Source organism: Gossypium arboreum, unplaced genomic scaffold (assembly GCF_025698485.1).
Source record: "Gossypium arboreum isolate Shixiya-1 unplaced genomic scaffold, ASM2569848v2 Contig00162, whole genome shotgun sequence".
Taxonomy (NCBI): Eukaryota; Viridiplantae; Streptophyta; class Magnoliopsida; order Malvales; family Malvaceae; genus Gossypium; species Gossypium arboreum.
The window spans coordinates 352,498-380,477 of NW_026440296.1; the positions used below are offsets into that span (position 1 = coordinate 352,498).

Below are 27,980 nucleotides of genomic sequence, written 5' to 3' on the forward strand. Positions count from 1 at the left end.
GAAAAGGATTTACCTATGGAAGGACGAGGGTTTTCTAACCCTCAGACCACCATATATGATGGCGTGTGAGGCGCGTGTGCAGGTACTACACCATAGTCAGGAACCGAAGGCCAGACCAACCCCCGGTCCTCTTCAGAGGATTTACAAACTTTTTTTTTTGAGACCGGTGTAAAAATGAATTTTAGGCTTAGGTTTTGGTTTATATAGCCCTACAGAAATGACATCGTTTTAATTTAGTTTGATAAGCTTAAAACGATGACGTTTTAGGCCCCCAGGATCCGCGCATTGACCCGATTACCCGAGGAGGATCCGCCTGTTTTTAAGAATTGGATTAATTACCCAATTAGTCCCTCCACTTTTTTTATGTTTACAATTTCGTTTATGATTTGGCCCTATTATTTTGTTTTAGTTTTAATTTAGTCCCTGCAGTAGCTGTTTTGAGACCTGGATTAAAACGCTGCCGTTTTGGGAATAGGGCAATTTGCCCAATGAGTCCCTTTGGTTTTGCGCGTGTTTTAATTAGGACCTTAATTCAGCTTTATTTTTTAAATTCACCCCTGTAATTTTGCTGAACTTTAAATTTAACCCCATATATTTATTTCTATTATTATTATTATATATATATAACTTTTATATTGTTATTTGTTTTATTTTTAATCTAATTTTTATATCATATTAGATAATTATTTTATTACATATTATTGTTATTATATATCACTTTTCACAAAATATTATTATTTCACATTCTTATTTATATATTATTATTATATTTTACTTGTATTATATATTATTAATTATTTATATATATACATATATACTTTCATATTATATATTATAATTATTTTATATTATTTCATTTTATATTATTATGTTTTTTATCTATACATTATTATCATTAAAGATTTTAAATTGTATTATATACTTATTTTTATTTATATGATTAATAATTACTTTATTCATATTCTATTATTACACATTTTGAAGATATTATAATATTATGATAATACATATATTTCATCATTAATTATCTATTTCATATTATTTTAAACTTATACTTATATATTATGTAATTATTTTATTATAAATATCAATTCTTTTACAGTTGATATACCAATATATTTTATATTTTTCACATAATTATTATTCTTGTAAATATTTTTTATCGATATTATATTATTAAATATCACATTTTATGTATGCTCATTCTATTTATCAATTGTTTATATTATACATATATTTTAGAACTCATGTTTTATTATTATACAATATTTGTTTTAATTACTTTAGAATTAATTGCTATGTTATGTTTTAAATGACTTTTATAATTTATTTGAGATACATTTTATATATATATATATATGTGTGTTACAATTATATGTCGTGCATCATTTGTATGTTTAAATATATGTTGAATTATATGTTTAGGTTTTTTTTACCTATCCTTCTTAAATATGTCTTATGCGTTTTATGTATATTTTTTCTATTTAAAAATTGTCATATTTTACTTCTTATATATATGTTAGTTAGTGTATGATACTTGTGCTGTTATGCTTTTATTTACCTATTGTTATAACATGTAATCTCGTATGTTATGTTAGTATGCTCCTTCATGCATCGGTTTAAAAACGAGACTTCAAAGTTTTCAAAAAGGCAATGCTTGATGTTTGGAAGCTTTGAGAAAAGTAGTTCCCTAACTTATTGGGTTGCAACTTTTCTCGTTGAGTTCGAATAGTCAAGTACCCTTCTAAGATTTGAGATTTTCAAAATATGAGCAACTGTCTTGGAATTTCAAAGTGTTGTGTCCTAACTTACTGGATGTGGCGTTTTGTCGTTTCGAGATAGGGATTTCCAAAAAGGCTAACTTAGTGTCAATATTTTGATACAAGCGAAACCCAATTTTAAAATCAAAATATTTTAAAAAGAGGATTGCATCTTAAAATTTTTAAATTTCTGACCTTAAAGACATTTGATAATTAATTAGGTACCAATTTTTGGGCGTTACAAGGGTGCTAATCCTTCCTCGTACGTAACCGACTCCCGAACCCGTTCTTTTATTTCGTGGACCAAAACTAATGATTTTAAAACAAAATGTTTTAAAAGTGATCCAATCACACCTAAAAAGGTTGGTGGCGACTCCTGTTTTTGTTTAAAGTCGATTCCCATTTTCCAAAACTTGATTTTAAAAAATGGTCTCAACACATATGTAATCATTTAAAATATATGTTATAGAATGAATATTTTTAAATCGAGTAATATCTGAAGTGTTAAAGAATATTGGTTTAAAATTGACAATTTACATACAATAAAGGAGAATTTGAATTATGTATAAAATATACAAAGATAGTAAAATGTATAATGAAATATAAGTTTAGGAACATATTAGATTTGCAAATTATATATATATATAAATAAATTTAAAATAAAAGGAAATACATACATGATCAAATTAATTTTGCTATATACGCACAAATATATACAAAAATGTTTGAATGAGATACTATATAATATAATAATACAATATAAAGAATTTCAAAACAATAATTTTATAAGCACAAAAGGAACTTTAAAACAACAATTTAGCCATTAAAATAATATATGTACAAATATATACAAAAATATTTAAATGAGTCATTACAAAATGTGTAAATAATATAATAGAAGAAACTTCACAATAATTGTTCAAATAAAACAAAGCAAAATTATCAAAATAAACTAATATATAAAAATATTAAATGTATTTTAAAATGGTAAATTATATTAAATAGAAGACTAAATTAAAATTGAATAAAAATAAAAGGGATAATTTATAAATAAAATAAACTAATGAAATTCGAAAGAAGGAGACCAACGCGCAACGTGTGTTAACGCACAGGGATCAAATCTGAAAATATTTTAGGTCCCAAAATGCTACGTTGAGGCGCGGACCAAAATGCACACATGCTCAAATTACAGGGCTAAATTCTAAAATGAAATAAAACAAGCAATGCGCAATTGAATGCCTGTGTAAAAGAGGAGGACTTAGTGCGTAATTATCCCCTCTTAGCAGAAACACACGGATCCCAGGGGTGATCGGGTCGGGTCACGGGTCGGCCATGCCAAACGGCTCCGTTTTGGGCGCTATAGCCCCCAAGTGAAACGACGTCGTTTTTCTTACAATATAAAAGGCTTATTTTTGACAAAAAAACTCATTTTGCCATCATTTTTAAAAAAAATCTTAGAAGCTCTCTCACTCCCTCTCTCTCGCCCTCGTCGAGCCAAAATCATGAAAGCGGGCAGTCAGATGTCACATAGGCCATCGTCATTGGACACCTTACGCTGTGGCAAAACTCCAAAAGGTACCCCTTTTTTTTGTATTTTTTGATAGGCTTTTAATATGTGTAAATATGTAAGGAACTAGATTCAAAAATAGAAAGAAAAGAAAGGAAAAAAAAAGAGTCACCTTTGGTTTTTCGGTTTTGATTTTTTTGGTATTTGGTTCTCTGATTTGAGACTATTCCTCTGCTTTAGTGTTGTTAAAGTCACTATTTTGCTCTTGATTTTCAGAAAGATCGAGTGCTTTTCATTAAAAAAAATGTCGAACTTACAAATGGAATTGGCTTGGCCTTTTTTAAAGCCAATTTACATATCTTTTTTTTTATTAATACTTGTCTATTTTCTGTTTAATTTGCAGGTGCAAGTGGGAGACAAGGCGGTGGAGCAGGTGGCCGACAGGCATGGGCGATGGGACAAAAACGACGGCTAGAAGGGCTAGGGTTTTCTGATTTCTGCCACAATTTGTTTAAGTAGTGGGCTGATGTAAGTGGGTTAGGATCTGTTTAGTTTTGGGCTATTGGGTAGGTTTAGCCTTTGTTTGGGTTGGGGTAGGTTTAGGTTAAAATGGGCCTGGGCAAAATTGGTGTGTACATCAATTACTAGAGTATTTACATATATTTGACCAATACTTTATTTAATAATTAAAGCCCAATAGAATTTTAACCAAATTAGATCACTTTTAATTTGGGCTAACCTATCATGATAGTAAATAATATGTAATTACCCTTATTATATATGTGATGTCCATATTTTCCAACAATCTCTCACTTGGACCACATATATATACTAATTACTCTATAATTACTTGTCATTATATAACCTTATGAGCTCAAAATTTTACTATCATATCCAAAAGGTATTCCGAACAATCTCGTCCATTAATTATGTTAACATAGAACCACGGCGACTTTCGTTACATATATCGTAACTAAATCTATCCATGATCACGTATATTAACACAACCAAATGACATAGATTAAGAATGGATGTGTAGCATGAAAATTACATGCAATATGATCTAAACATGTTTATTTCCAACTGATCCTCCTTAGTGAGATCAAACCTTACCAAAAATCAGAGTGTGAATAAACCAAATAAACTTTATTTCTGCAAAAAATAAACTTAATATCTTTAAACTGAAATAACTAAAAATGTGTCTATAACATAAAAGCATTTAAAAATACAAACTCTCACTAAAACTAAATATCCTTTAAATGACATTACACCCATATGAGCGGTGTACTCTTATAAAACCTTAGGCGTAGTTCCTTAGTAAGCAGATTTGCAATCATGGAGTTTGTCCTAATATGCTTTATAAGCACCTAACCAATTTGAACTTTTACTTTAACAACCAGGAACTTGAAGTCCATGTGTTTTTACTTTGATGTGCTCATGTTGCTATTAGAATAAAAGACTGCAATTTGTTTTCACAATTTGCACCTTAGTGACAAAGTATTGTATCCATATTCCATCAAAATCGGAGTCTATATACCTGATGATCTCTAACTGATTAGACCTCCTATATGTGAGCATGTAATCTTTTATTCTTTGAAAATACCTTATAACCCTCTTGGATGCTATCCAATGGTCCAAACCAGGGTTGCTTAAAATATCTACCTAACATCCCAATAGTGTACACAATATTCAAACAAACCTAAACATACATTAGACTTTCTACTGCTAAAATGTAAAAAATCTAATGCATTTTTTTGTAATCTCAAAATTATTCTTAGGGCATTGATTGAGGCTATACTTATTATTGACAAGTAGTATGTCATTAACATATAAAACCAAATATAGAACCTTACTCCCACTAAACTTATGGTATATACGATTATCAATAAAATTCATTTCTAAACTGAATGAGATAATCATTTGGTAAAATTTGTAATATTATTGATGAGAAGTTTGCTTAAGCCCATAAATGAAGTTTTTTGAAAATCATTAACTTTGCATCATTAGGCACAAAGCTTTCTAATTGCACCATATAAATGTATGATCAATGTTATCATTGAAAAACCATTAGCTTAATATTCATATGATTTAGCTTAATGTCAAAATATTCCACTAAAGCCATTATAACCATTTCTCTAGTGGACCTTTTTAATGACATTAATTCTTGAGGTTGTTGAGTTTGTTCTTCTGGAACAATTACCTCATCTTGAATAGGGAGTTGTTCAATATTATATTATTAAAATTTTGGATTCACTTCTTAATCGATGATACGTATGAGAAACTAAACATCGTCAAAAGTGATAGTAGGAACTGAGTTGTAATCTAATTCCTCCTCAAAAGCAATGTCTCTAACCTTATTTCTCCTTCCAAACTCAACATCTTCAAAAAATGTTGCAGTTCTCGTCTCAAAAATATTCCTAATTATGGGATCATAAAACTCATAGCCCATAGATTACTCAGAATTTCCTTGACCATTATGCTTTATAGACACCAAAGAAGTCAAAAGTGGTGTCATCTTAACCTTATTGTTTTTAGCAAAGCATTTCTCAATTTCATCAAGAAAACCTTGGCCTGAGTAATCTCTTCAGATCCTGTGCCCCTGAAGGCTTTTGGAATATTGTGCTTCATAATAATTACGCTCATGTGATTTGAATGGTCCCACCCCTCAAAATCCTTTTTAACATAAGGGGCGCTTTCTGCAGTGAGAGGTGGGGGTTGTTCTTCCCTTAGTGCAAGGTCTATGTCCATACAACCAAGCATTATAAATGTCTTTTCCATTCCTTAAAATTAGTCTTATTAAACATGGGTATAAAATTTATATTAGCAGATATTGTGGCAGTAGAAGATGAATTAGCTGAATATAGAACAAAAATAAATAAAAATAAGCTCACATCAATATTCATAAGTAAACAATAAACTCAGGATAATGGCTAATCCCATCTCAAGATACCAAACACAACATTAATATCAAGTCTTTGAACAGTAATATTAACAGTAAGCGGTACTCTTGTTGTAGCAATCAAACATTGACAATAAATTATGTCAAACAATTAATTAATCTTTGGACTAACTTGTTGCTCACATAAAATACCTTATAATTGTCACATATTTATCACCACAGATGTCGTTGAAATTTTTCCAAATATTAACTTATCTCTGGGTCAATTAATAAACGTATGAATCGCAAAAGCATATAATCATCTTTATATTTTAAATAAACTAATCTACACAAAAGAGGTCACTTTGGCGACATTTTGTTTCAACTAATCCATTTAAAATATTAGACATCCTTAATTAAAACCTAAATCCAAAATATGAATTTATTTGTTTCAAAATATTTCTCTTAATTTCGTCTTTCAATCGGGTTAAAAGATAATAGTATATATATGTATATATTTATCCCAAAACAACATACAATGATGTTAAGTAAATATAATAATAGTTGAATAAATCATAAACCATAAGACTTCTAATTTAAACCAAAATAATTTGAATAAAGGTAAACCTTATCTCAACGGACACTCCATTAATATTTTATCTTTAGACAAAATATTAACTTGTAAGTGATATATTGATGTAATAATTAAATATTGACAATAAGAACATGTCAAACCAAAAATCTTCTTTTGGGCAATTTATTGCTTACATGAAAAACCGAATAATTGTCACATGTTTATTACCATAGTTTCACATGTATTATTAACCTTCATTTGGGCCGAAGTTACATGCACACAACCTTTTTTATTTTAAAACAAAATAATTTATGCAAAAAAAAAATCACTTTGGCGACTTATTGCTTCAATTAAGTTATTTTAAAATATATATAAAAATACCAATATTCAAATTTAAAATTTACCCAATAGTGAAATGTCAAAACTATTTTTTATTACTTTATAGACTCCAAATTAACCCAAAATAAGGTTGTCTTAATAATGCAATAAAAAACTGAAAATCTTAATTTTTGACTATTTCTTTTTTGTTCCAAAACCATATATATCAAAACCAAATAGAAATAATATAGTGGTTCAAAGTCAAATAATTAACAAGCATATGTATTCATAATTTTGGCATGGATAAAAACACCAAAGCAATTCATGCATATACATGTATTCATAAATAAATAGAAAAACTTACCTTGAATTTACCATGTAAATCCAAAGTTGTATTTATAATTAAACAGATATTCACATGAATACTTGAAAAATATTTTCAAGCCAATAAATCTCAAAAACTAAAATCATAATAGTTGGCATATCTCACGATCCATATAATAAAACATATCATCATAACTTAACTAAATCTTTGAGATCATAATATGCCAAAATCAAATACTCAAAGGAAAATAATGTGACTTCAACCTTAAAAAACAATGTAAAACTCTAATCTTAATAGATTCGTACATAAAAATCCTTTGAACCAAATCAATAAAGAACAACACTACACATAGATTCTATGCAAAATCCAAGAATAACTTTCTCGTTTATTTTCTCCTATAGCCAATTAACAATGAATTTATAGAAGTCAATAGACATATCTGATACTTTATTGCCTAAAATAGGTGGAAGCATAACTTAATCCATAAATATAATTATATAAAAAAATTCTTTAAACACATATAATAACCAACGCCAAATTGCATCAAAACAATCATCAAACTAATTCGACCAAAGTTTATAACCATATCGTTAAAATCAATCTCAATTCATGCAAAATAAAATCATGCATTATTCCCTTAAATTCATGGATATATATGTATATAATATATTACCGACTTTACTTTGCATCTACATATAAATCCAAGCCTGAATTTATAATTAAGTGGATTAGCGTAAAAAAACCTTTATATGCATGAATACTTTTAAAAATTTTGTAATCACTAAATATATATAACTATATTTATATATATTTTAATAGAATTTTATCCCAACAATATACCAAAACACTAAAAATTCCCGTGTCTGACACTCATTAACAAATACAGATAACATAAACCAGATCAACCAAAAAAAAAAAAATTCACAAAAAGATAGATAAAAGGCAACATCACCAGCCAACAATAATATTAAAAGGCAAAGATAAAACATGATCAATAATAAGAAAAGTAAAATTCATGGGCAACGAAGGAATGATTCAATCAGTGAGTTAAATTGTCTTAATTATAAGACACCTTGAGTTTTTAGGCACAACAATGGCCTATCAACAATGCCCAAAGAAGTATCTAGGCCAATGAAAAAAAGTCGAATAATTAATCTGCATCTAAATTGTGGAATTTCGAAACACCATTGCTTGCCCAATTTCTATACCAAACCCTAAAATCTTGAATCCAAAAAATTTAATAGGTAATGATCAAAACACCAAACTAAAATATTAAACCCATGAAATTTTATGAATGGATCATTTAAAAAAGAATAGAAATTTAATCAATTCTCAATGATTCGACATGACGACGCTCTGATGCCACTTGTTAAATTTGTAAAATAAATCTAAAACAAAACTGAATAAACTAGAATCTATCATGTCAAATCATCAAGAATAAATCAAGAACAAAACTAGATGCGGAAGCGTACCTGAATTCATGAATTCCTTGAAATTTTTCCGAATCTTGGAGGTTTGATTTTCCAAATTAGCAGACAAGAAATTTAGAGAATATCTGCTCTCTCTTTCCTAATGATGAGATATTAGAAAAGATATCTTCTGTATAATTTGGGACCATAACCCTAATATTTATAACATTGACATATTAGTTCTAATCAAATTCTAATTAGCCCATCGTTAATTAGAATTTGATTAGAACTCCATTACTAAAGTATATACACATATTTGATAAATACTTTATTTAATAATTAAAGCCCAATAAAATTTTAACCAAATTAGATCACTCTTAATTTGGACTACCTATGATGATGGTAAATAATAACATGTAATTATATATATCACTTCCATATTTTCCAACACAATAAACTACATTAATGCTCTTTGTAGCACCCCAAACCCGGCCCAGAAGTTATGGCCGGATCCGACATGCCACATCAAAAACGTTAAATTTTTTTTTTCCATTCTAAGTCCAGAAAATCGTACTTGATGTTCAAAGATTAATTCGTTAAGGGTTAAAGTGAATGGAAGCTGTGCACCAGGTAGGAAACCGGAAAAGAGGTGGTGAGTCCATCGGACTGCTTAAGTACCAAGCTCCCTTCGGATCCAATCCTAGACATGCATACCGCCATTGCCACACCTTAACGTCATGGATATTTCTAGGAAACCGATTTGATTAAGTCATTTTTAGGAAAAGTGATTAATTTTGGAAAATACTTTCATTGCGGAAGCTTTGCTTGTTGTCGTGTTATTTTGAAATCAATTGTTGTTTTTGAAAACGCGCCCTAAAGCTATCCAATTTCAACAGTTAAAATAAGTAATACCTATCTTAGTAATACATATTAAAACCATCAAAAATAATTAAGCGGCCTTATTACATTTAAAACCCAAAACTTCAAACGTAAATAAAAGGATGTCCAGTTCACCAGAAGAAAATCAAACTTTCAGAACGGGTGGCCACTCCGAATTCCCTCACAGCTCCAAGTCCACTATGGTTAGGGATTTCCTGCGTGGATGAAAATAAAAGGGGTGAGTTTGGGGAAACTCAGTGTGTAAGGAAAACCCATTCAAAGTCCAAGTCAGCTCAAGCCCATTGGACCTAAGCCCATTCAGGTAACAGTGGTACTGGGCCAGAGCCCTTTTCAGATTACAATAAACTGGACCTTAGCCCCTTATTCAGATAACAGTATGGCCCATAAGCCCATTTCAAAATACATGCAACATCAGTAAAACATATGCAAGCCCATTTGGGGAGACTACTCAACCCACCAACCACTACACTCCACCCGTACCAGCCATACACTCCATGTGGGGAATAGCTCAACCCACCCATTAACACTCCACATTCTTGCCTTCTTTGCTCGCTTATCGATAAATTGAGGCAAAGCCTCCAAGACGTGGACAAGCCACTTTCAGTACTTCCTCCGTCAATATCCCGGTCCCATGCATCGATAATAAGAACATGGCATGCGATAAATAACAACAATCAAACATGCATTTAGGTCAATTTAACCCTAGGGTATTTGGTAATTTATCTCCGGGGTAAAGCGTAAATTTTTCACTTTTAAAGGTATTTCAGTAATTTATCTATTTTAGGGTTTTTCATGCATATTCCTACCTTTCACGTATTGTAATCACGCATCGAGGGTTCTTACCGAATTGGGCGATTGGCCCATCATTCCAATTTTGGCCCATTAAGCCCAAAAATATCGAGGGCACAGAAATCATGCACTTTGCAGTCCAAACATTGCAGCTTACCAAAAACATTAATCGATTTACCTCACGAGCATTCGCACACTCGTAAATCTACAAAATACCGATTTTCGGCATTTCGCTTTTCGACTTTTGCCGATCTAGACTAAGAAAGAGGTGTTAGTTACACACTGCTTTGCGACGATATCTTGACGAGATCCACACACGAACCGCCTACAATTGGATTACTAACACGTTAATCTAACTATTCAAATACAACTACGTATTAACCCCTTACAATATTCGCCAACCACACCTACAGATCATAGTAAGTTTATAAGAAATCAATAAGCAACTCATTAACAAATTTTGTCAATGTTTACCACATAATCATAATTTCACTGCAAGCTGTCTTCCTGAGCAACAGTCACTAAATCATTTATAACTGGAGCTACGAAACTCCAAATCAAGTTCCGTTAATTTTCATGAAAATAGACTCATATATCTTCTATCCATAAAATTTTCAGAATTTTTGGTTTAGCCAATCAATACCAGATTTTTCTCAAAGTTTCCCATGTTTCACTGTTTGACTAATCTGACCACTCTTCATTACGAATCAAATTTCTCATTGTACAGAATTCAAAATATGTTCTTGTTTATTTCATTAGAAACTAGACTCAATAAGCTTTAATTACATAGTTTATTCAGCTTCTAATTCATCTCCCACAATTTATGGTGATTTTCCAAAGTCACGTTACTGCTGCTGTCCCAAGCAGATTTATTACCAAATCACTCTTTCATACACCTATCTTGCATGCTTGTTATTTAAACATGTATATCACCAATCAATCATCACATATCTATGATTTTACTTAAGTATAATCTCCATTTCATCATTTTAAAGCACAACATGTTAGCTGATTTTTCCCTTTAACATCTAAGGCACATGCATGCTCATTTGTTTGGCTCAACTTCACCTATCTTCCATTTTTCATCAAAAGAACATGAAACAACAACCATTTCCTTCATTTTAATTCATGACTAAATGCTCACAACACAACTAAAAATCAAAATATACTTCAAGAGTTAAGGTAGAATCAAGAAGAACTCATGAACCTCAAAATAGAAGCAAGGTACCAAGATCTTACCTTCAATTTTTCTCCTCCTAATGACCGAATACTCAAGAGCTTTCTCCTCTCCTTTCTCTTCTCTAATTTTCAGCTATGATGAACAAAGATGGACAAAACTTTGTTCTTTTCACCCCTTTTTCTTTTAATAAAACTTCATATTTCATCCATTTAATTCTTTAATACAAAAGACATGATATTCTTATCATGAAACATTTACCTAACTCATTATCATGAAACATTTACCTAACCCATTATCATGGAACATTTACCTAACCTATTATCATGAAGCATTTACCTAACCCATTATCAATTTGTATCAATTTGTACCATAAATTATGGATATCAAGTACTCATATTGTCTACAACAACATGATGGCTAGCCACTTCATGTAAAATGGGAGGTTTGTCATGCAAATCCTCCTATTTTGCACTCCTATTTATTTGGCCACTTTAATTTAGCCTATAGCATTTTCAAACATTTTCACATAAGTCCTATTTCATAATTTCACTCCCTTTTTCTTATAGAACAAAAATTAACTAAAATTGCCGGGTTCTATCTTAAGCTTGGGCTTTCTAGAGGCCCACTAACATAATTAAACCTATGCCAACATTCACAGAGTTCGCGAAAATTGGGGCGTTACACTCTTCTTCAAAGCCTAGATTTGAGTCAGAACTCAGTTATTGGAGGTATCTCACAACAGTTTGGAAAGTTACAGTTCTTGGAAGAATTGAACCTTTCTCACAATATGCTTAACGGTTCCATCCCGGAAGCTTTTAATAATTTGCGTGGTTTGAGATTTGTGAACATATCTTTCAATCAATTTGAAGGTCCTATTCCAAATTTTAAGGCTTTTCATGTGGCTTCGTTTGATGCCTTAAGAAACAATAAAGGCCTATGTGGAAATGCCACTGGACTAATGGCTTGTGTTCCTTCTTTTCTGGCCAACCATGGTCATGGAAAAAGGACCAAAGTCATCATTTCAGTTATGCTTCCACTCTTTGGCGGTCTACTTTTGCTATTTTTATTGGTTGGAAGTTTCTTTACTTTCTGCAAAAAGACTCAAACCAAAGAATCAGAGCCAAGGGAGGAACAACAAGGAGATATTTTTACTGTATTGGGATTTAATGGAAGAGTACTCCATGACAACATTATTGAAGCCACTGAAGATTTTAGCTCCGACTATTGCATTGGTTCAGGAGGATATGGAAGTGTCTATAAAGCTGCATTAGCAACTGGTCAGGTGGTTGCTGTGAAGAAACTTCACCGATCTGAAGACAACATACTCATCAACACCTTGAAAGCCTTTGAAAGCGAGATTATCGCTTTATTAGAAATAAGGCACCGTAACATTGTGCAGATGTATGGTTTTTGTTCACATCCAAAGCATTCTTTTTTGGTTTATGAGCTCGTGGAAAGGGGAAGTTTGAGAATGGTGCTAAGCAACAATGAACAGGCTAAGGAGCTGGACTGGAAGAAGAGGCTAAATGTTGTTAAAAGGATTGGCTAATGCTTTGTATTATATGCATCATGGCCATTCACAACCTATAGTTCTCTTTGTATTATTTGCTTTAAATCAACTCTTTTTCTCTTTTTCTTCCAATTATCTCTTATTTCGCAGCTTTGTTTTGAAAATCGAGAAGCATTGTAATAATAAAGCCTTTGTTGAGAATCAGATGCTTAAACACTGAATTTGGATAGCAGGATTGCAAGTATTTTCCTTATGTCACAGCTTGGAAAAGAAGAAAGTGTTGCGGTTGTGGATATTATCAAGTTTCTTAAATTACCTCCGTTTCAATTTCATGTATAATGTCTGTTTAATTTTGTATCCTATTTTATCATGTTTGTTAAGTTATCCTTTGTACTCCATTTCAGTTCCGTATATAATATTTAATGTTTGTTATTGGATTTTACCAATGATTAGATTAAAATCGAGAAGAAGTAATCACTTAAATGATAATATTTTATCATGGGTGTATTGAGAAAGCGCGATAGTTTGGGTATAGAATTTGTCTTCTATTTTAATTCGTTTTCCTGTTTAACGAAGCTTATGAGTTTTAAGTCAAAAAGATTGCATTGAACTACTAAAATAATTTATGACATTAAAGTTTCTGTTAATTTTTTTTTTAGTTCAAAACTACTATAACTTCCCCTAAACTTCATCTTCATATAATTTAAATTTGCTCACGAGTATATTATTAGATTGGTGGTTGAAGTGAAGGGTAGTAATCACTTAAATTATAACCCTGCAAATACGTCATAGCAATTTTTCTTAAATACAAATTACAGAAGAATTTCTGAGCATGTAAAATTTAATCTTGCAATTAAATAACTAATTGTATTATTTTGTTAAAAGTTTACAAATAGGTCTATTTAAGGGTCGGGTTATTTATTAAAGCTGATTGTTCAACTTCATATTTAGGAAGATTTAAACAAAAAATATTAAATATGAAAAATGATTTAAAAAATAGATCCATTTAAAATATTAAATGCCACTCAACATCAATATTCAAAACTTGAGTCATGAGCCAACTAATTTTTAAATTTATAATGTAATAGCCCAAATTTGACCGGACTTAAATAAAACCAAATTAAATAAATAAATGAATAAATGTTTAACAGTCCATATAAAGTCCTTACAAGAGCCCAAACACAAGCCCAAATACCTCAGACCCGTTACAACAAACCCAAAATAGCTCAGACCCGTTACAGCAAACCCAAAATAGCCCAGACCCATTATACACACACCCAAACAGACCGGTTACACCCTACCCGTAGCCCAAACCTAAACCAGACCCAAATAGCAGAGGCCCGAATTTTAAAAATTACCAGCTAGGGTTTTTAACCCTAGCTCTTTCTCCTCGCGCCGCAAATAGAAGATTCCAGAAGCCATTTCAACGGACACGTCTGCTCATCTCTCATGTTGTTCCAGTGACCCCCCATCAGCGCTGTGACTCTGCCTCTGAAATCAGCGCGCGAATCTACACAAGCCCTCGTCACCACCAGATTTCTCGCAAGTACCTGCAAAAGAAAAGGAAACACAGCAGATACGGAAAAACGAAAAAGGAAACTAAAATAAAAGGATTTCAGCAGATCATAATCAAAGATACGGTGGATACAGTGGAAAAGAAATGGAAAGAAATCAAAGATTTCTTTCCCAGTTTATGTAACAAAGTAGTGGCTATAAAAGCCCAAATAAAATGATGTAAATACTTACGTTCGAAAAAAGAATACACACAGAGAGAATCAATAAAAATTTAGAGATTCAACAAAAGAATTTGTTCTCGCACACATATACAGAGCAAGCATCTCAATCGATTGAATACACAAAGGTGAAATTTTTTAAATATATGTACATATATATACTGCAAATTATGAAAAGAGAAAGCAATACCTTTAATCGGCGTTGAAAGGCGAGGTTTTTAAACCTCCGACCACCACATGCGGTGGAGAAGACAAGGGCACGTGAGCATGTACAGAACCCTAGATGGAGGTTCGGTGACCCTCCGAATACCCTTCCCCAACTCTCTTTCAGAAAGTTTTTTTTTCTTTTTTTTCTCAGAACCGATTCAAAATGATTTAAAATTAATAGTTTGGCTTATATAGCCACAACAGAACGACGCCGTTTTAGCTTAATCCAATAAGCTTAAAATGACGTCGTATTAAGGCTAGGATCCGCACATTGAACCGATTACCCGGGGAGGATCCGCGTGTTTTTGAGAATTGGATTAATTTACCCAATCGGTCCTTTCACCATTTTTTGTGTTTATAATCACGTTTTATTTTATTTATGATTTGGCCCTAACAGTTTGTATTTGTTTCAATTTAGTCCTAAATGGCCTTCTAAGGCTTAGCTAGGGAAACAGTGCCGTTTTGGGGATTAGGGCAAATTGCCCAGTGAGTCCATTAATTCAAACGTGCTTTCCAAATGGCCCTCGAATTCTATTCTTTTAAAAAAACCTATAAATTTTAATTCGTTTTAATTTCACCCTTTTATATACTTTTAAACTTATTTTTAATTTATTATATAAATATTATTTATTATATTATTTATATTTTCAAAATTTGTAGATTATTATTATATATTATATTTTAACTTATATATCTTATATATTTATTTATTTATATTATACATTATTTTAAAACTTACATTTTATATTATATATTATAAATTATTTCATTTATTATTTTTTATATACTATTATATATTATCTATTTTAAAATTCACTATTAAATATTATATTTTTATGTATTATTAAATGTTTATATTATTTGATGTAATATCATATTTTTTATATTTTATCTTAAAATTAAAGTTTATCTATAACATATTATTATCACCCATTTCTAAATTGTATTTTAATTATATACACATATATCCAAATTACTCACTTTATTTTATTAAACCTTTTTATATTTTTTATATTATAAATTGTCCGTGTATTAAATGCTATTTTCATGATTTTATAAAAGTATTGATTGCTTGATAACATATGTTACTATATTATTATTATTATTTTTATATATTATTGTATTTGTTCGTCTTTGTAGCACCCCAAACCCGGCCCAGAAGTTATGGCCGGATCCGGCATGCCACATCAAAAACGTTAAAAAAAATTCATTCTAAGTCCAAAAAATCGTACTTGATGTTCAAAAGATTAATTCATTAAGGGTTAAAGTGAATGGAAGTCATGCACCGGTAGGAAACCGAAAAGAGGAGGTGAGTCTATCGGACTACTTAAGTACCAAGCTCCCTTGGATCCAATCCTAGACATGCACACCGCCATTGCCACACCTTAACGTCATGTATATTTCTAGGAAACCGATTTGATTAAGTCATTTTAGGAAAAGTGATTAATTTTGGAAAATACTTTCATTGCGGAAGCTTTGCTTGTTGTCGTGTTATTTTGAAATCAACTGTTGTTTTTGAAAACGCGCCTAAAGCTATCTAATTTCAACAGTTAAAATAAGTATTACCTATCTTAGTAATACATATTAAAACCATCAAAATAAATAAGCGGCCTTATTACATTTAAAAGCCCAAAACCTCAAACGTAATTAAAAGGATGTCCAGTTCACGGAAGAAAATCAAACTTTCGAGCGGGTGGCCACTCAATTCCCTCACGACTCAAGCCCACTATGGTTGGGGATTTCTGCGTGGATGAAAATAAAAGGGGTGAGTTTGGGGAAACTCAGTGTGTAAGGAAAACCCATTCAAAGTCCAAGTCACTCAAGCCCATTGGGCCTAAGCCCATTCAGTAAGCATGGTATTGGGCGAGCCCTTTTCAGATTACAATAAACCGGGCCTTAGCCCTTATTCAGATAACAAGATGGCCCATAGGCCCATTTCAAAATACATGCAACATCAATAACATATGCAAGCCCATTTGGGTAACAGTGGTCTTGGGCGAGCCCTTTCAGATTACAATAAACGGGCCTTAGCCCTTATTCGAGATAACAAGATGTCCCATAGGCCCATTTCAAAATACATGCAACATCAATAACATATGCAAGCCCATTTGGGAGACTACTCAACCCACCAACCACTACACTCCACCGTACCAGCCATACACTCTATGTGGGGAATAGCTCAACCCACCCCAACACTCCACAGATTTGCGACCTTGCTGCTCGATTATCGATAAATTGAGGCAAAGCCTCCAAGACGTGGACAAGCCACTTTCAGTACTTCCTCCGTCAATATCCCGGTCCCATGCATCGATAATAACAACATGGCATGCAAGTGAATAACAACATCAAACATGCATTTAGGTCAATTTAACCCTAGAGGTATTTCAAGAATTTATCTACTAGGGGTAAAGCGTAAATTTTCCACTCTTAAAGGTATTTCAATAATTTATCTATTTTAGGGTTTTTCATGCATATTCCTACTTTTCACGTACTAATGTAATCACGCATCGAGGGTTCTTACGAATTGGGCCGTTGGCCCATCATTCCAATTTTGGCCCATTAAGCCCAAAAATATCGAGGGCATAGAAATCATGCACTTTGCAGTCCAAACATTGCAGCTTACCAAAAACATTAATCGATTTACCTCACTAGCATTGGCACACTCGCAAATCTACAAAATACCAGTTTTCGGCATTTCGGCTTTTCGGCTTTTGCCGATCTAGACTAAGAAAGAGGGTGTTAGTTACACACTTGTTTGCGACGATATGCTGACGAAATCGACACACGAGCCGCCTACAATTGGATTACTAACACGTTAATCTAACTATTCAAATACAAACTATGTATTAACCCCTTACAATATTCGACCAACCACACCTACAGATCATAGTAAGCTTATAAGAAAACAATAAGCAACTCATTAACAAATTTTTGTCAATGTTTACCACATAATCATAATTTCACTGCAAGCTGTCTTCCTGAGCAACAGTCACTAAATCATGTATAACTGGAGCTACAAAACTCCAAATCAAGTTCCGTTAATTTTCCTTGAAAATAGACTCATGTATATTCTATCCATAAAATTTTCAGAATTTTTGGTTTAGCCAATCAATACCAGATTTTTCTCAAAGTTTCCCATGTTTCACTCTTTGACTAATCTGACCACTCTTCATTACGAATCAAATTTCTCATTGTACAGAATTCAAAATATGTTCTTGTTTATTCCATTTGAAACTAGACTCATTAAGCTTTAATTACATAATTTATTCAGCTTCTAATTCATCTCCCACAATTTATGGTGATTTTCCAAAGTCACGTTACTGCTGCTGTCCCAAGCAGATTTATTACCAAATCACTCTTTCATACACCTATCTTGCATGCATGTTATTTAAACATGTATATCACCAATCAATCATCACATATCTATGATTTTACTTAAGTATAATCTCCATTTCATCATTTTAAAGCACAACATGTTAGCTGATTTTTCCCTTTAACATCTAAGGCACATGCATGCTCATTTGTTTGGCTCAACTTCACCTATCTTCCATTTTTCATCAAAAGAACATGAAACAACAACCATTTCCTTCATTTTAATTCGTGACTAAATGCTCACAACACAACTAAAAATCAAAATATACTTCAAGAGTTAAGGTAGAATCAAGATGAACTCATGAACCTCAAAATAGAAGCAAGGTACCAAGAACTTACCTTCAATTTTCCTCATCCTAATGACCGAATACTCAAGAGCTTTCTCCTCTCTTTTCTCTTCTCTAACTTTCAGCTATGATGAACAAAGATGGACAAAACTTTGTTCTTTTCACCCCTTTTTCTTTTAATAAAACTTCATATTTCATCCATTTAATTCTTTAATACAAAAGACATGAAATTCTTATCATGAAACATTTACCTAACCCATTATCATGAAACATTTACCTAACCCATTATCATGGAACATTTACCTAACCTATTATCATGGAACATTTACCTAACCTATTATCAATTTGTATCAATTTGTACCATAAATTATGGATATCAAGTGCACATTTTGTCTACAACAACATGATGGCTGGCCACTTCATGTAAAATGGGAGGTTTGTCATGGAAATCCTCCTATTTTGCACTCCTATTTATTTGGTCACTTCAATTTAGCCTATAGCATTTTCAAACATTTTCACATAGGTCCTATTTCATAATTTCACTCACAAATGACAAAATTAAAGCATGAAATTTTGCCAACATTCACAGAATTCCCGAAAATTGGGGCGTTACAGTCTTGTTTTGTTTTTATACAATTATACATCATGCATCATTTTCTCGTTTATTAATATGTTTAAATATATGTTGAATTACATGTTTATATGTTTTATCTATTCTTCTTTAATATATGTTGTTTTTGTATGTATATTTTATTTATTTAAAATTTGCCATATTTTATATTTCTTATATATATATCAATTAATGTATGACATTTATGTTATTGTTATTATGCTTCTATTTACCTATTACTATAATATGCTATCTTGTATGTTATGTTTTATTATGTCAATGTGCTCCTTCATGTATCAGTTTTAAAAACGAGACTTCAAAGTTTCAAAAATAAAAAGGCAATGCTTGGTGTTTGGAAGCTTCGAAAAAGTAGTGCCCTAACTTATTGGGTCGCAACTTCTCTCGTTGAGTTCGAATAGTCAAGTACCCTTCTAAATCTTTTAAGGTTTTCAAAATATGAGCAACTGTCTTGGAATTTCAAAGCGTTGTGTCCTAACTTATTGGATGTGGCGTTTTGTCGTTTCGAGATAGGGATTTCAAAAAAGGGGGCTAACCTAGTGCCAATATGTTGATACAAGTGAATCTCAATTTTCAAAATCAAAATATTTTAAAAAGGATTACATCTTAAAATTTTTGAATTTTCGACATTAAAGACACTTGATAATCAATTAGGTACCAATTTTTGGGCGTTACGAGGGTGCTAACCCTTCCTCGTACGTAACTAGCTCCCGAACTCGTTTTCTAATTTTGTAGACCAAAACTAATGATTTTAAAATAAAATGTTTTAAAGGTGATCCAATCGCATCTAAAAAGATTGGTGGCGACTCCTATTTTTGTTTTTAAAGTCGATTCCCATTTTCCAAAACTCGATTTAAAAATGGTTTCAACATATAATATTTTACTTTTATTTTATTTTACAATGTTGTCTTGGATTTGGACTATGAAGCTTATATCTCTGACTTCGGCACTTCTAGGATTTTAAAGCCTAACTGCTCCAATTGGACTTCACTTGTAGGCACCTAGCTACTGGTATATAGCTCCAGGTGTTAGCTGATACATTTTTTTCCTGTACATGCTATCTAATCTGTTAGAAATGTTAATTTCTCGTACATTGTTAATTTTATGATAAAAAAAGTTCAAATAGCATATGCTAATTAGTATATATTTTTTTCGTGTAGAGTTGGATTATATAATGAAAGTAGATGAGAATTGGTGATGTTTACAGTTTTGGGATGTTAACAATAGAAGTTTTTATGGGGGCCAATCCGATTATCTTTTTTCTTATTTATCAACATCGGCATCCCCACGATTTTCTTTCTTATTTATCAATATCGACATCAGCATCCGTGTCAAATGACCAACAGGTTTTACTTAAAAGATGTGATCACTATAGGAAAATACGGCTTTAGCGGCATTTTTAGCGGCGTTTTATCAAAAAATGCCGCAAAAATTGTAAAACACAGAGCAATAGCGGCATTTTTTTATTAAAACGCCGCTAAAAACAGAGCATTAGCGGCGCTTTTAGTAAAACGCCGCTAAAAACCAAAGCATTAGCGGCACTTTTGGTAAAACGCCGCTAAAAAATAGAGCATTAGCGTCATTTTTGGTAAAACGCCGCTAAAAACCAGAGCATTAGCGGCGCTTTTAGTAAAACGCCACTAAAAGTCATATAACTCCTAAAATCCTAAACCCCAAAAAAAACATAAAACATTAATCTATAACCCCTAAAATAGTAAACCCCTAAACCCTAACAAGCCCTAAACACTAAACTATAACCCTAAAACCCTAAACGCTTAATTGGTGCATTTTAGTGGCGCTAGGTTATAAACGCCGCTAATGTTAAATTATTTTGTTCAAAACTTCGTCGTTTAGTTGTCTTATTTTTTACCCACACCTGATACACTTAACATTTTCCCCGTTTTTCCCCAGTTCTATTTCCCCCTTCTTCCTCATCCTAAATCCCTAAAGTATTATCACCCATTCCCAAATTCGACATCCTAAATCCTTAACGAATGTAATAATAATAAAAAGTAATTTTAACGATTAAACTTAAATTCAGAAATTTGAAACATAGAGGAATTAAATTCTTAAGAATAGAAATATAATGACTAAATTTTGATTTTCTGAAAAGTACAAATACTTATCTCATATTTTTAGCTTTTACAGATTAAGTGGTTTAGTATACAATTTGTTAAAGTATGTTAAGAGAATTACTTTTTCTTTTTAAGATTTAACACTCCTATGCTAAAAGATATTATTTAACTCATATCTTTATTAAAAGTTTATATAAAATTAATTTAAAAGTTTATATAAAAATTAATTTTTATTTTGGTTATAATCATAAAGTTAATTGTTTTCTAATTTTTATTATATATATATAAATATAAAAATACATTCTTATAACTTAATTTGTATGCGAGAGGGTAAATTAATAATTTCACAACTGAATTAATATACTTGATTAACCCATAACAACAACTTAATAAAAAATAACTATAATTATAAAATTTTCTTTCCATTTATATGATTCAACTAAAAATATTTTTAATATTTAATTTATATAGACAAACAATTATTGCACTCAAATTGATATAAATTATAAAATTACAATTAATTTTATTTAAAACTCGATTCCAAACAATGGATGTTTTGAATTGTAAAGAAAAATAATCATACTAGAATATGGCACACTCATTGAATTTTTATGTAACAAAATTAATAAAATTTGATGTAATAACCGAATGCCATTATATAAAAATCTAAACAACTAATGCGACCATACTTAAAAGAATAATGCTTGTATTCTTTGTGTCATTTTGTATTTTTTAATTCATCGATTCCATTTTATTTCTCTTAAATTTTCCTTTTGTATTTTATATGTTAATTTAAAATTATAAAAATCTTCAAAAAAATTTAAAATTTAGAAATAAAAATAAAAAATTAAAAATAAAAATAAAAAATAAAAATAAAAATAAAAACTTAAAATTTTAATATTTAATATTTAATATTTTAGTCCATATTTCAGTTAAAAGTTTAATATTCAATATTTAAAAAAAGTTAAAAATGATAATCTTAGCACAAAATTTTTGAAAGAAAAATAGAAAAAATATGTTAAAAATATAAAAACTTAAAATTAAACAATAGTGGCGTTTTTAGGTAAAATGCCACAAAAAGTTGAGCTATAATGGCGTTTTTATAAAAAAACACCGTAAAAAGTTGAACTATAACGGCGTTTTTAGTGGAAACGCCGCAGAAAGGGAAAGTCAAAATCCCCAAATTTTTTTTACCTGCTCATTTCTCCCTCTGCTTCTCATCTCCGTCGCGCCCTAAATCCCCCAAATAACTCTCAAAATTTACCCCCAAATTTCCCATTTCCAGCACAAGTCAATACACCTACACCAATCACACTTCTTCTTCCTTTTCATTTTTTCAAAGGTAGTAGTAGAAATGGGAGTTCTAGGAAATCTGGTCGATTTGAGATTTTTCTTTCTTTTTTGTCTCTGGGATTTGAGAGTTGTGAAGGTTAAGAAGGTCTTGAGTGATGGCATTACAAGAGAAGTTAGGTAGATTTAAACAGCAGCAGGAGAAGTGTCAATCGATGCTCTCCAACATTGCAGCAAAATCAGCATCTTCTAGGTCTACTCCAAAACCTGCACCTACAGCCACCTCCCCCTTTTCCCTGTTGTCTAGCTGCAAAATCATGGTATCTGATTTCTTTAACTTACAAACTTTATCTTCCGTGTTGCTTGAATATCTCAAGTTTGAATCTATAAGTTATAGACCTATAATAGCATCTATATTGGACGAATGACCCAAAGCAGTTGAGGGATCTCTTCTAAAAATCAGTATAATCTTTTTTGTTGTGAAAATATGAGACTCGTTCGTAACGTACATGTACTTTTTCTGTGGTTTTTCATTATTTCACATTCTATTGTGTTTTTGGCATTCAATTTTAGTAATTTTTATTGTTTGTTTGAGGGAAAGAGCTTGATCAATTGTAAAGTACTGGATTTATGACTTCTGGATTTGATGTTACCCTACTTCTTTCATGGGAAATGCTATGGGGTTTCTCATTATAAACTATTTTATTTGCTATTAGTGCCTTAAGTTCAAGACAGATCAAGCACAGGAGGCCAAGAAGATGGAGAAACTGAACAATATATTCTTTACCTTGATGGCTCGGGGACCTGATAGTATTGTTCTTCATTACTTCGTTTAAAAATGACTGATCTTTCTCGAATTTGTAGGCAAAAAAAGAAGAAAAGCGACGAAATACATGTTACTTTGTTGACATAGAACGAAAAACCTTCAAGAACTTAATTGGAAAAGATTCCAAAGCTTGTCCGTGGTCCAATGGAGTTCATTTATGAACAATATTTTCCAACATTTTCATTTATTTATGTTTGGCTTTGTATGTGGAATTTCTAACTGGTTATCATTTTTCATTGTGATGCAGTGGACATGTCAGAAATTACAAGGAAAGAACAGATCGAAGCCCAACCAGCAAAGAAGGGAAGAGGAAGAAAACAGTAGCTGGATTTTCTGCTTAACACATGGGGTTCTTAAACAAATACTATAGGACCTTTTGAATTTTAGAGAGAAATCGTGACTTTTTACGAATTGAAAATGCTGAGATTGTCAAAATTTTCATGGAAAATTTATCGTGTTTTCTAGATTCCATTGAATGAAGAGATTCACTTTCTGTAGATCATGATACAATTTTACCATTTTCTCTCCCTTTTGGGTGGATATTGAAGCTCTAAACTCACCACTAACCAAAGAAAAAAAATCTTTTACAAGGGTTGTGGACCATCTGTGTTTTTACTTCTCCAGGATGCTGAATATCATGCAATGCTACAAAGTTCAACCCTCTTCACCCAATAAATCTGCAAAAGAGGTAAAATCTCTTTCTCTTTTCAGTATTTGGGCCAATAACTGTATTTGAGTGTACTCGAGTGTGAATCTGTAGTCAATTTGTTGGCAGCTTTGGTGTTTTTTATTCCTCAGCCAAACTCTTGAGTTTAGGCTGATAAAAGAAAGAAACTATTTTAAAACGTCATGTCTTAATAATGATGGGTCTCCTTTGGTTGATTGATGGTGTAGAGATCGAGGCACAAGTGTGACAGCCTCCACTAAACTCGTGAGGTTTGTAGTTGGTTTTTAACTGTGAAAACACTAGTTTGGTTTCTACATGTTTGGATACGAGGAATGTTTTTCTTTTAAATACTGAGAAAGATAACTAACAAAGAAATTAAATAAGAAAGTAGTATTTTTAATTAACCTTTTTAATAATAATTTCGGTGACTTAAAAAGTTACACTAGATCTTAATTCCCTAAAGTATGTAATACATGTCCCCGTGCAGCGCTTTTTCTTTTTTAGCTTAGAAAAATGAAATAAACTGATAATTTTTCCAACTAATAAAAGAAATGTGTAAATTACATTGATAGACACTTAACTAGTGGTAGTTTTAAAATGGTACAATAGCTTATTTAACTCTTAATGATTACATATTTTTTTCAATTTGGTCATGTTGTAAAGAAATTAATCCTCATTTTCTTCAAATTAATGCAATTTGGTTTTGATTTTAATAAAATTATATTTTTTAGTTGGGTGATCATTTTAAAAATTTTCATAATTGGATGATAAAAGATAAAATTGATAATTGTTAGTTGACCACCATTGTAGTTTACCCTAATTTTACGAGATGGAAATATTAGTTTAAAATATTATGTGATATTTTGAAGTGAGGTATATATTCAATTAGATCATTGTAGTTTAACTTGAACTTTTGTGCTAAATATTAAATGCAATATGGAGTTAAGCTAAAATGGTTCCATTGGATATGTCATATCATATCATAAATTAATATCAAATAAGTTGATTTTCAAATTCTATTATCGAGACACTATATTTGTTAATTTAGTCTCTACTTTAATTTAGTCATTTTTAGTTTTTATACTTTTGGAATTTGAAAATTTTAGTCTTTAAGTTCTGTTATTTTTAAGATTTAATGTGTTATTGTCACATGTGTAATGGACTGTTTGTTATTTTTACATATTACTCGCAAAAAACTTATACATTGAATATAAATTCATAGTATGTAATGTTCTTATTCACTGCTTCTTTACAATCATTTCTATTTCTTTAAGTTTTTTCAGATACCATGATTCAACGCTAGTCTTTTAAGGTAAAACGTTTCTTTTTATTGGTGAAAATGGTCTTACTTAGTGCTTGAAATCCTTTTTGGGTTTTTTTTTTGACAAATATAGATTGACCATTACATGCTTTCACCTCTGCTTCAAAACTTTGACTTGCCAGCTTCATTTGTGTTGACCACTGATGATTATTAAAACTTGGTTATAGATGGTTAAGTTTTTCGCCGAAACCTCTCATTTTTGTTGCTCTTCTTGCGGCATGCTGATAAGAGCATTGTTGATCCTCCACTTTATGTTCTTACCACTCAAAAACTAACAAGGTTAGCTTAATGCCATCTTTTCATCCACCCTCAGTCAATTATTTCCTCTTAACTCTCTAAACTTGCTGTCAAGGAACAACCTAAATGATTGAGAAACCATCCTATTTTAGAAATGTAGTCATTGTCAATGCTAAAGCTATCCAGTAATATCATAATCCTTTATTACATTGGCATTATTTTTGAATTTAGCATCTTCAGAAATTCTTGGTTGACATATATATTTTTATTTGAACGTGCAGGAGATCTAGATTAGGAAGTTGGAACTTTTGGCATTGAGTATTTTTTATTTACGCGTACATAAATATTGTTATATATAATATAATTCTTATTTTTCAGAATTTTAATAGATTTAGTTCATTTTCAAATTAAAATGTTATTTAGTATTTTAATTTTAATATTATAATTTAGTTATATTAATAAAATATACTTGTATTTTATAGCTTATCATGTTTGAGCAACATTGCAATATTGAAAATCTTGGTCGAGTTAACAAAGTTAAGGTCAAAAGGCGAATCACAGTGGAGAGTTTACAATTAGAACCACTTTGTAATCAGGTTGCTGAATTTCTCCTTTTTCTATATTTTGTTGACTGAGGGTATATTTTGTTTTTCTTTTCTTTCTGATGAGTTGGCTAATTTCATAATCTACAGAGCATGGAGAAGTTCTTCAAGTTCCCCACTATGAAGTTGGACAGAAATATGAACGACATCATGATTACTTCTGCTTATCATTTCTGCCCTTACAGAGGACACAAAAGCTCTCAATCAGCTTGTATGTCAATTTAATTTATTTTTTATCCTTTTTGCTTATATACATAAATACTTATTTTTTGCCCAAGCTAGTTAGAGTCTAAAGTTAATTGCAAAATTTTGATAAACTTTGTAGTGTTTTGTTTTAGTCTCTGATCTTGTATTTGATGGCATGGCAGAACACACTTATCCGGATGGGAAGGATATGGCATCGATGCTTTATACTTATCGCAATGTGTGAAGCACTTCCTCGTATTTTAGCCTTAGTTGATTTTAATTTATACATATTTTTAAGGTAAACAATGTTCTAATATAATCTGCTAATTTTAGTGTAAAGCAATGTTCTTTTTTATGTGGTGTAGGGGTATGTTGGAATACACAGTTCGAGATTGAAACTTTCTCAATAAACCGAGTCGCTTCGATCTATTGTGGATTCGGTTTTGAACATCCTTTTGAATTAAGGCAAAGTTTTAAACTCATGTCTGATGTTAACATTCGTGAATTCCATGAATTAAGTCATTTTGTTTTTCTTGCTTTTAGTGACTTATAATGGTGGGCGTATACAAGTTTGGTGCTTTATTATTTTGATTCTATATTTATATTTAATCTAATTTTATTATTTATTTTAGTTTTGATTCTATATTTTTATTTTTATTTTTATTTGATAATGAATTTTAATAGAAAATTTTATATTTAAATCATGGACATTATTCTTCTCAATATTTTGATAATGAATTTTAATTTTTTTATATTTTTCATGATCTTTTTAATATTTTATTTTTTTAAATTTCATGACCTTTAGCGGCGTTTGTGGAAAAAGCGGCGCCGCTAAAGGCCATGACCTTTAGCGGCGTTTTCTCAAATAAACGCCGCAAAATTTAGCGACGCCATCTATAGCGGCGTTTTTTGCGGCGCTTATAAAAACGCCGCAAATAGTTTTAGTGGCGTTTAAAAGCACCGCTAAAGGCCTAAAAAAACGCTACTAAAAGTCAATTTTGCTGTAGTGGATAAACAAGTGTCTTTCACCACTAGTAAACGAATCTGCCAAATACTTGGTCTAATAAAAACCAAAATTTATGCATAATTAATTCAAAATCTAAATTTCAATTACTAAAATCAAATTAAAAGACGTGTTATGTACTTATAATCACCAACTTAAGAATCAAATAAGGTTCAAATCACCTATCCACAATTCTACTAAACTCTACTAGATGGATACACAACTTCATATAGCAAGAGACATGTCCAACTAATTTTTATTTCAAATAGTCGTTTAAATGGTAACATAAACGATTTTAGGAGCTAATCATTTAAGTTACATAATTATTTGGATCTCATTATGTATAGGGCTCCTGTTTCTAATTGTTGGGTTTGGTTGGCTTTATAACATACTGCA

At 31.1% G+C, this 27,980-nt stretch overlaps 1 protein-coding gene across 3 annotated transcripts; it reads left to right on the plus strand.

Moving 5' to 3' along the window:
- The first annotated feature begins 22,615 nt into the window (after nucleotides 1-22,615).
- LOC108487540 (signal recognition particle 9 kDa protein-like) lies at nucleotides 22,616-26,793 on the plus strand. Of its 3 annotated transcripts, XM_053024807.1 has the most exons (5): nucleotides 22,616-23,062; nucleotides 23,816-24,256; nucleotides 26,276-26,389; nucleotides 26,486-26,606; nucleotides 26,764-26,793. In XM_053024807.1, coding segments are annotated over exons 2-5 (300 nt in total). In that variant the 5' UTR covers nucleotides 22,616-23,062; nucleotides 23,816-24,193; the 3' UTR covers nucleotides 26,766-26,793. The 3 variants fall into 3 exon arrangements, with proteins under 3 accessions (XP_052880767.1, XP_052880766.1, XP_017647399.1); XM_053024806.1 differs by lacking the exons at nucleotides 26,276-26,389; nucleotides 26,486-26,606; nucleotides 26,764-26,793 and adding an exon at nucleotides 23,459-23,552 and having other exon boundaries at nucleotides 23,816-24,065; XM_017791910.2 differs by lacking the exons at nucleotides 26,276-26,389; nucleotides 26,486-26,606; nucleotides 26,764-26,793 and adding an exon at nucleotides 23,607-23,700 and having other exon boundaries at nucleotides 22,617-23,062; nucleotides 23,816-24,065.
- Nucleotides 26,794-27,980: the final 1,187 nt, after the last annotated feature.

Excerpts from the sequence above, each read along its gene's own strand:
- LOC108487540 (XM_053024806.1), top strand. The coding sequence starts at position 22,901 with ATGGCATTACAAGAGAAGTTAGGTAGATTTAAACAGCAGCAGGAGAAG. Across the intron at positions 23,063-23,458 it reads TGTCTAGCTGCAAAATCATG|TGCCTTAAGTTCAAGACAGA; the intron begins GTATCTGATTTC and ends ATTTGCTATTAG. Across the intron at positions 23,553-23,815 it reads GATGGCTCGGGGACCTGATA|TGGACATGTCAGAAATTACA; the intron begins GTATTGTTCTTC and ends ATTGTGATGCAG.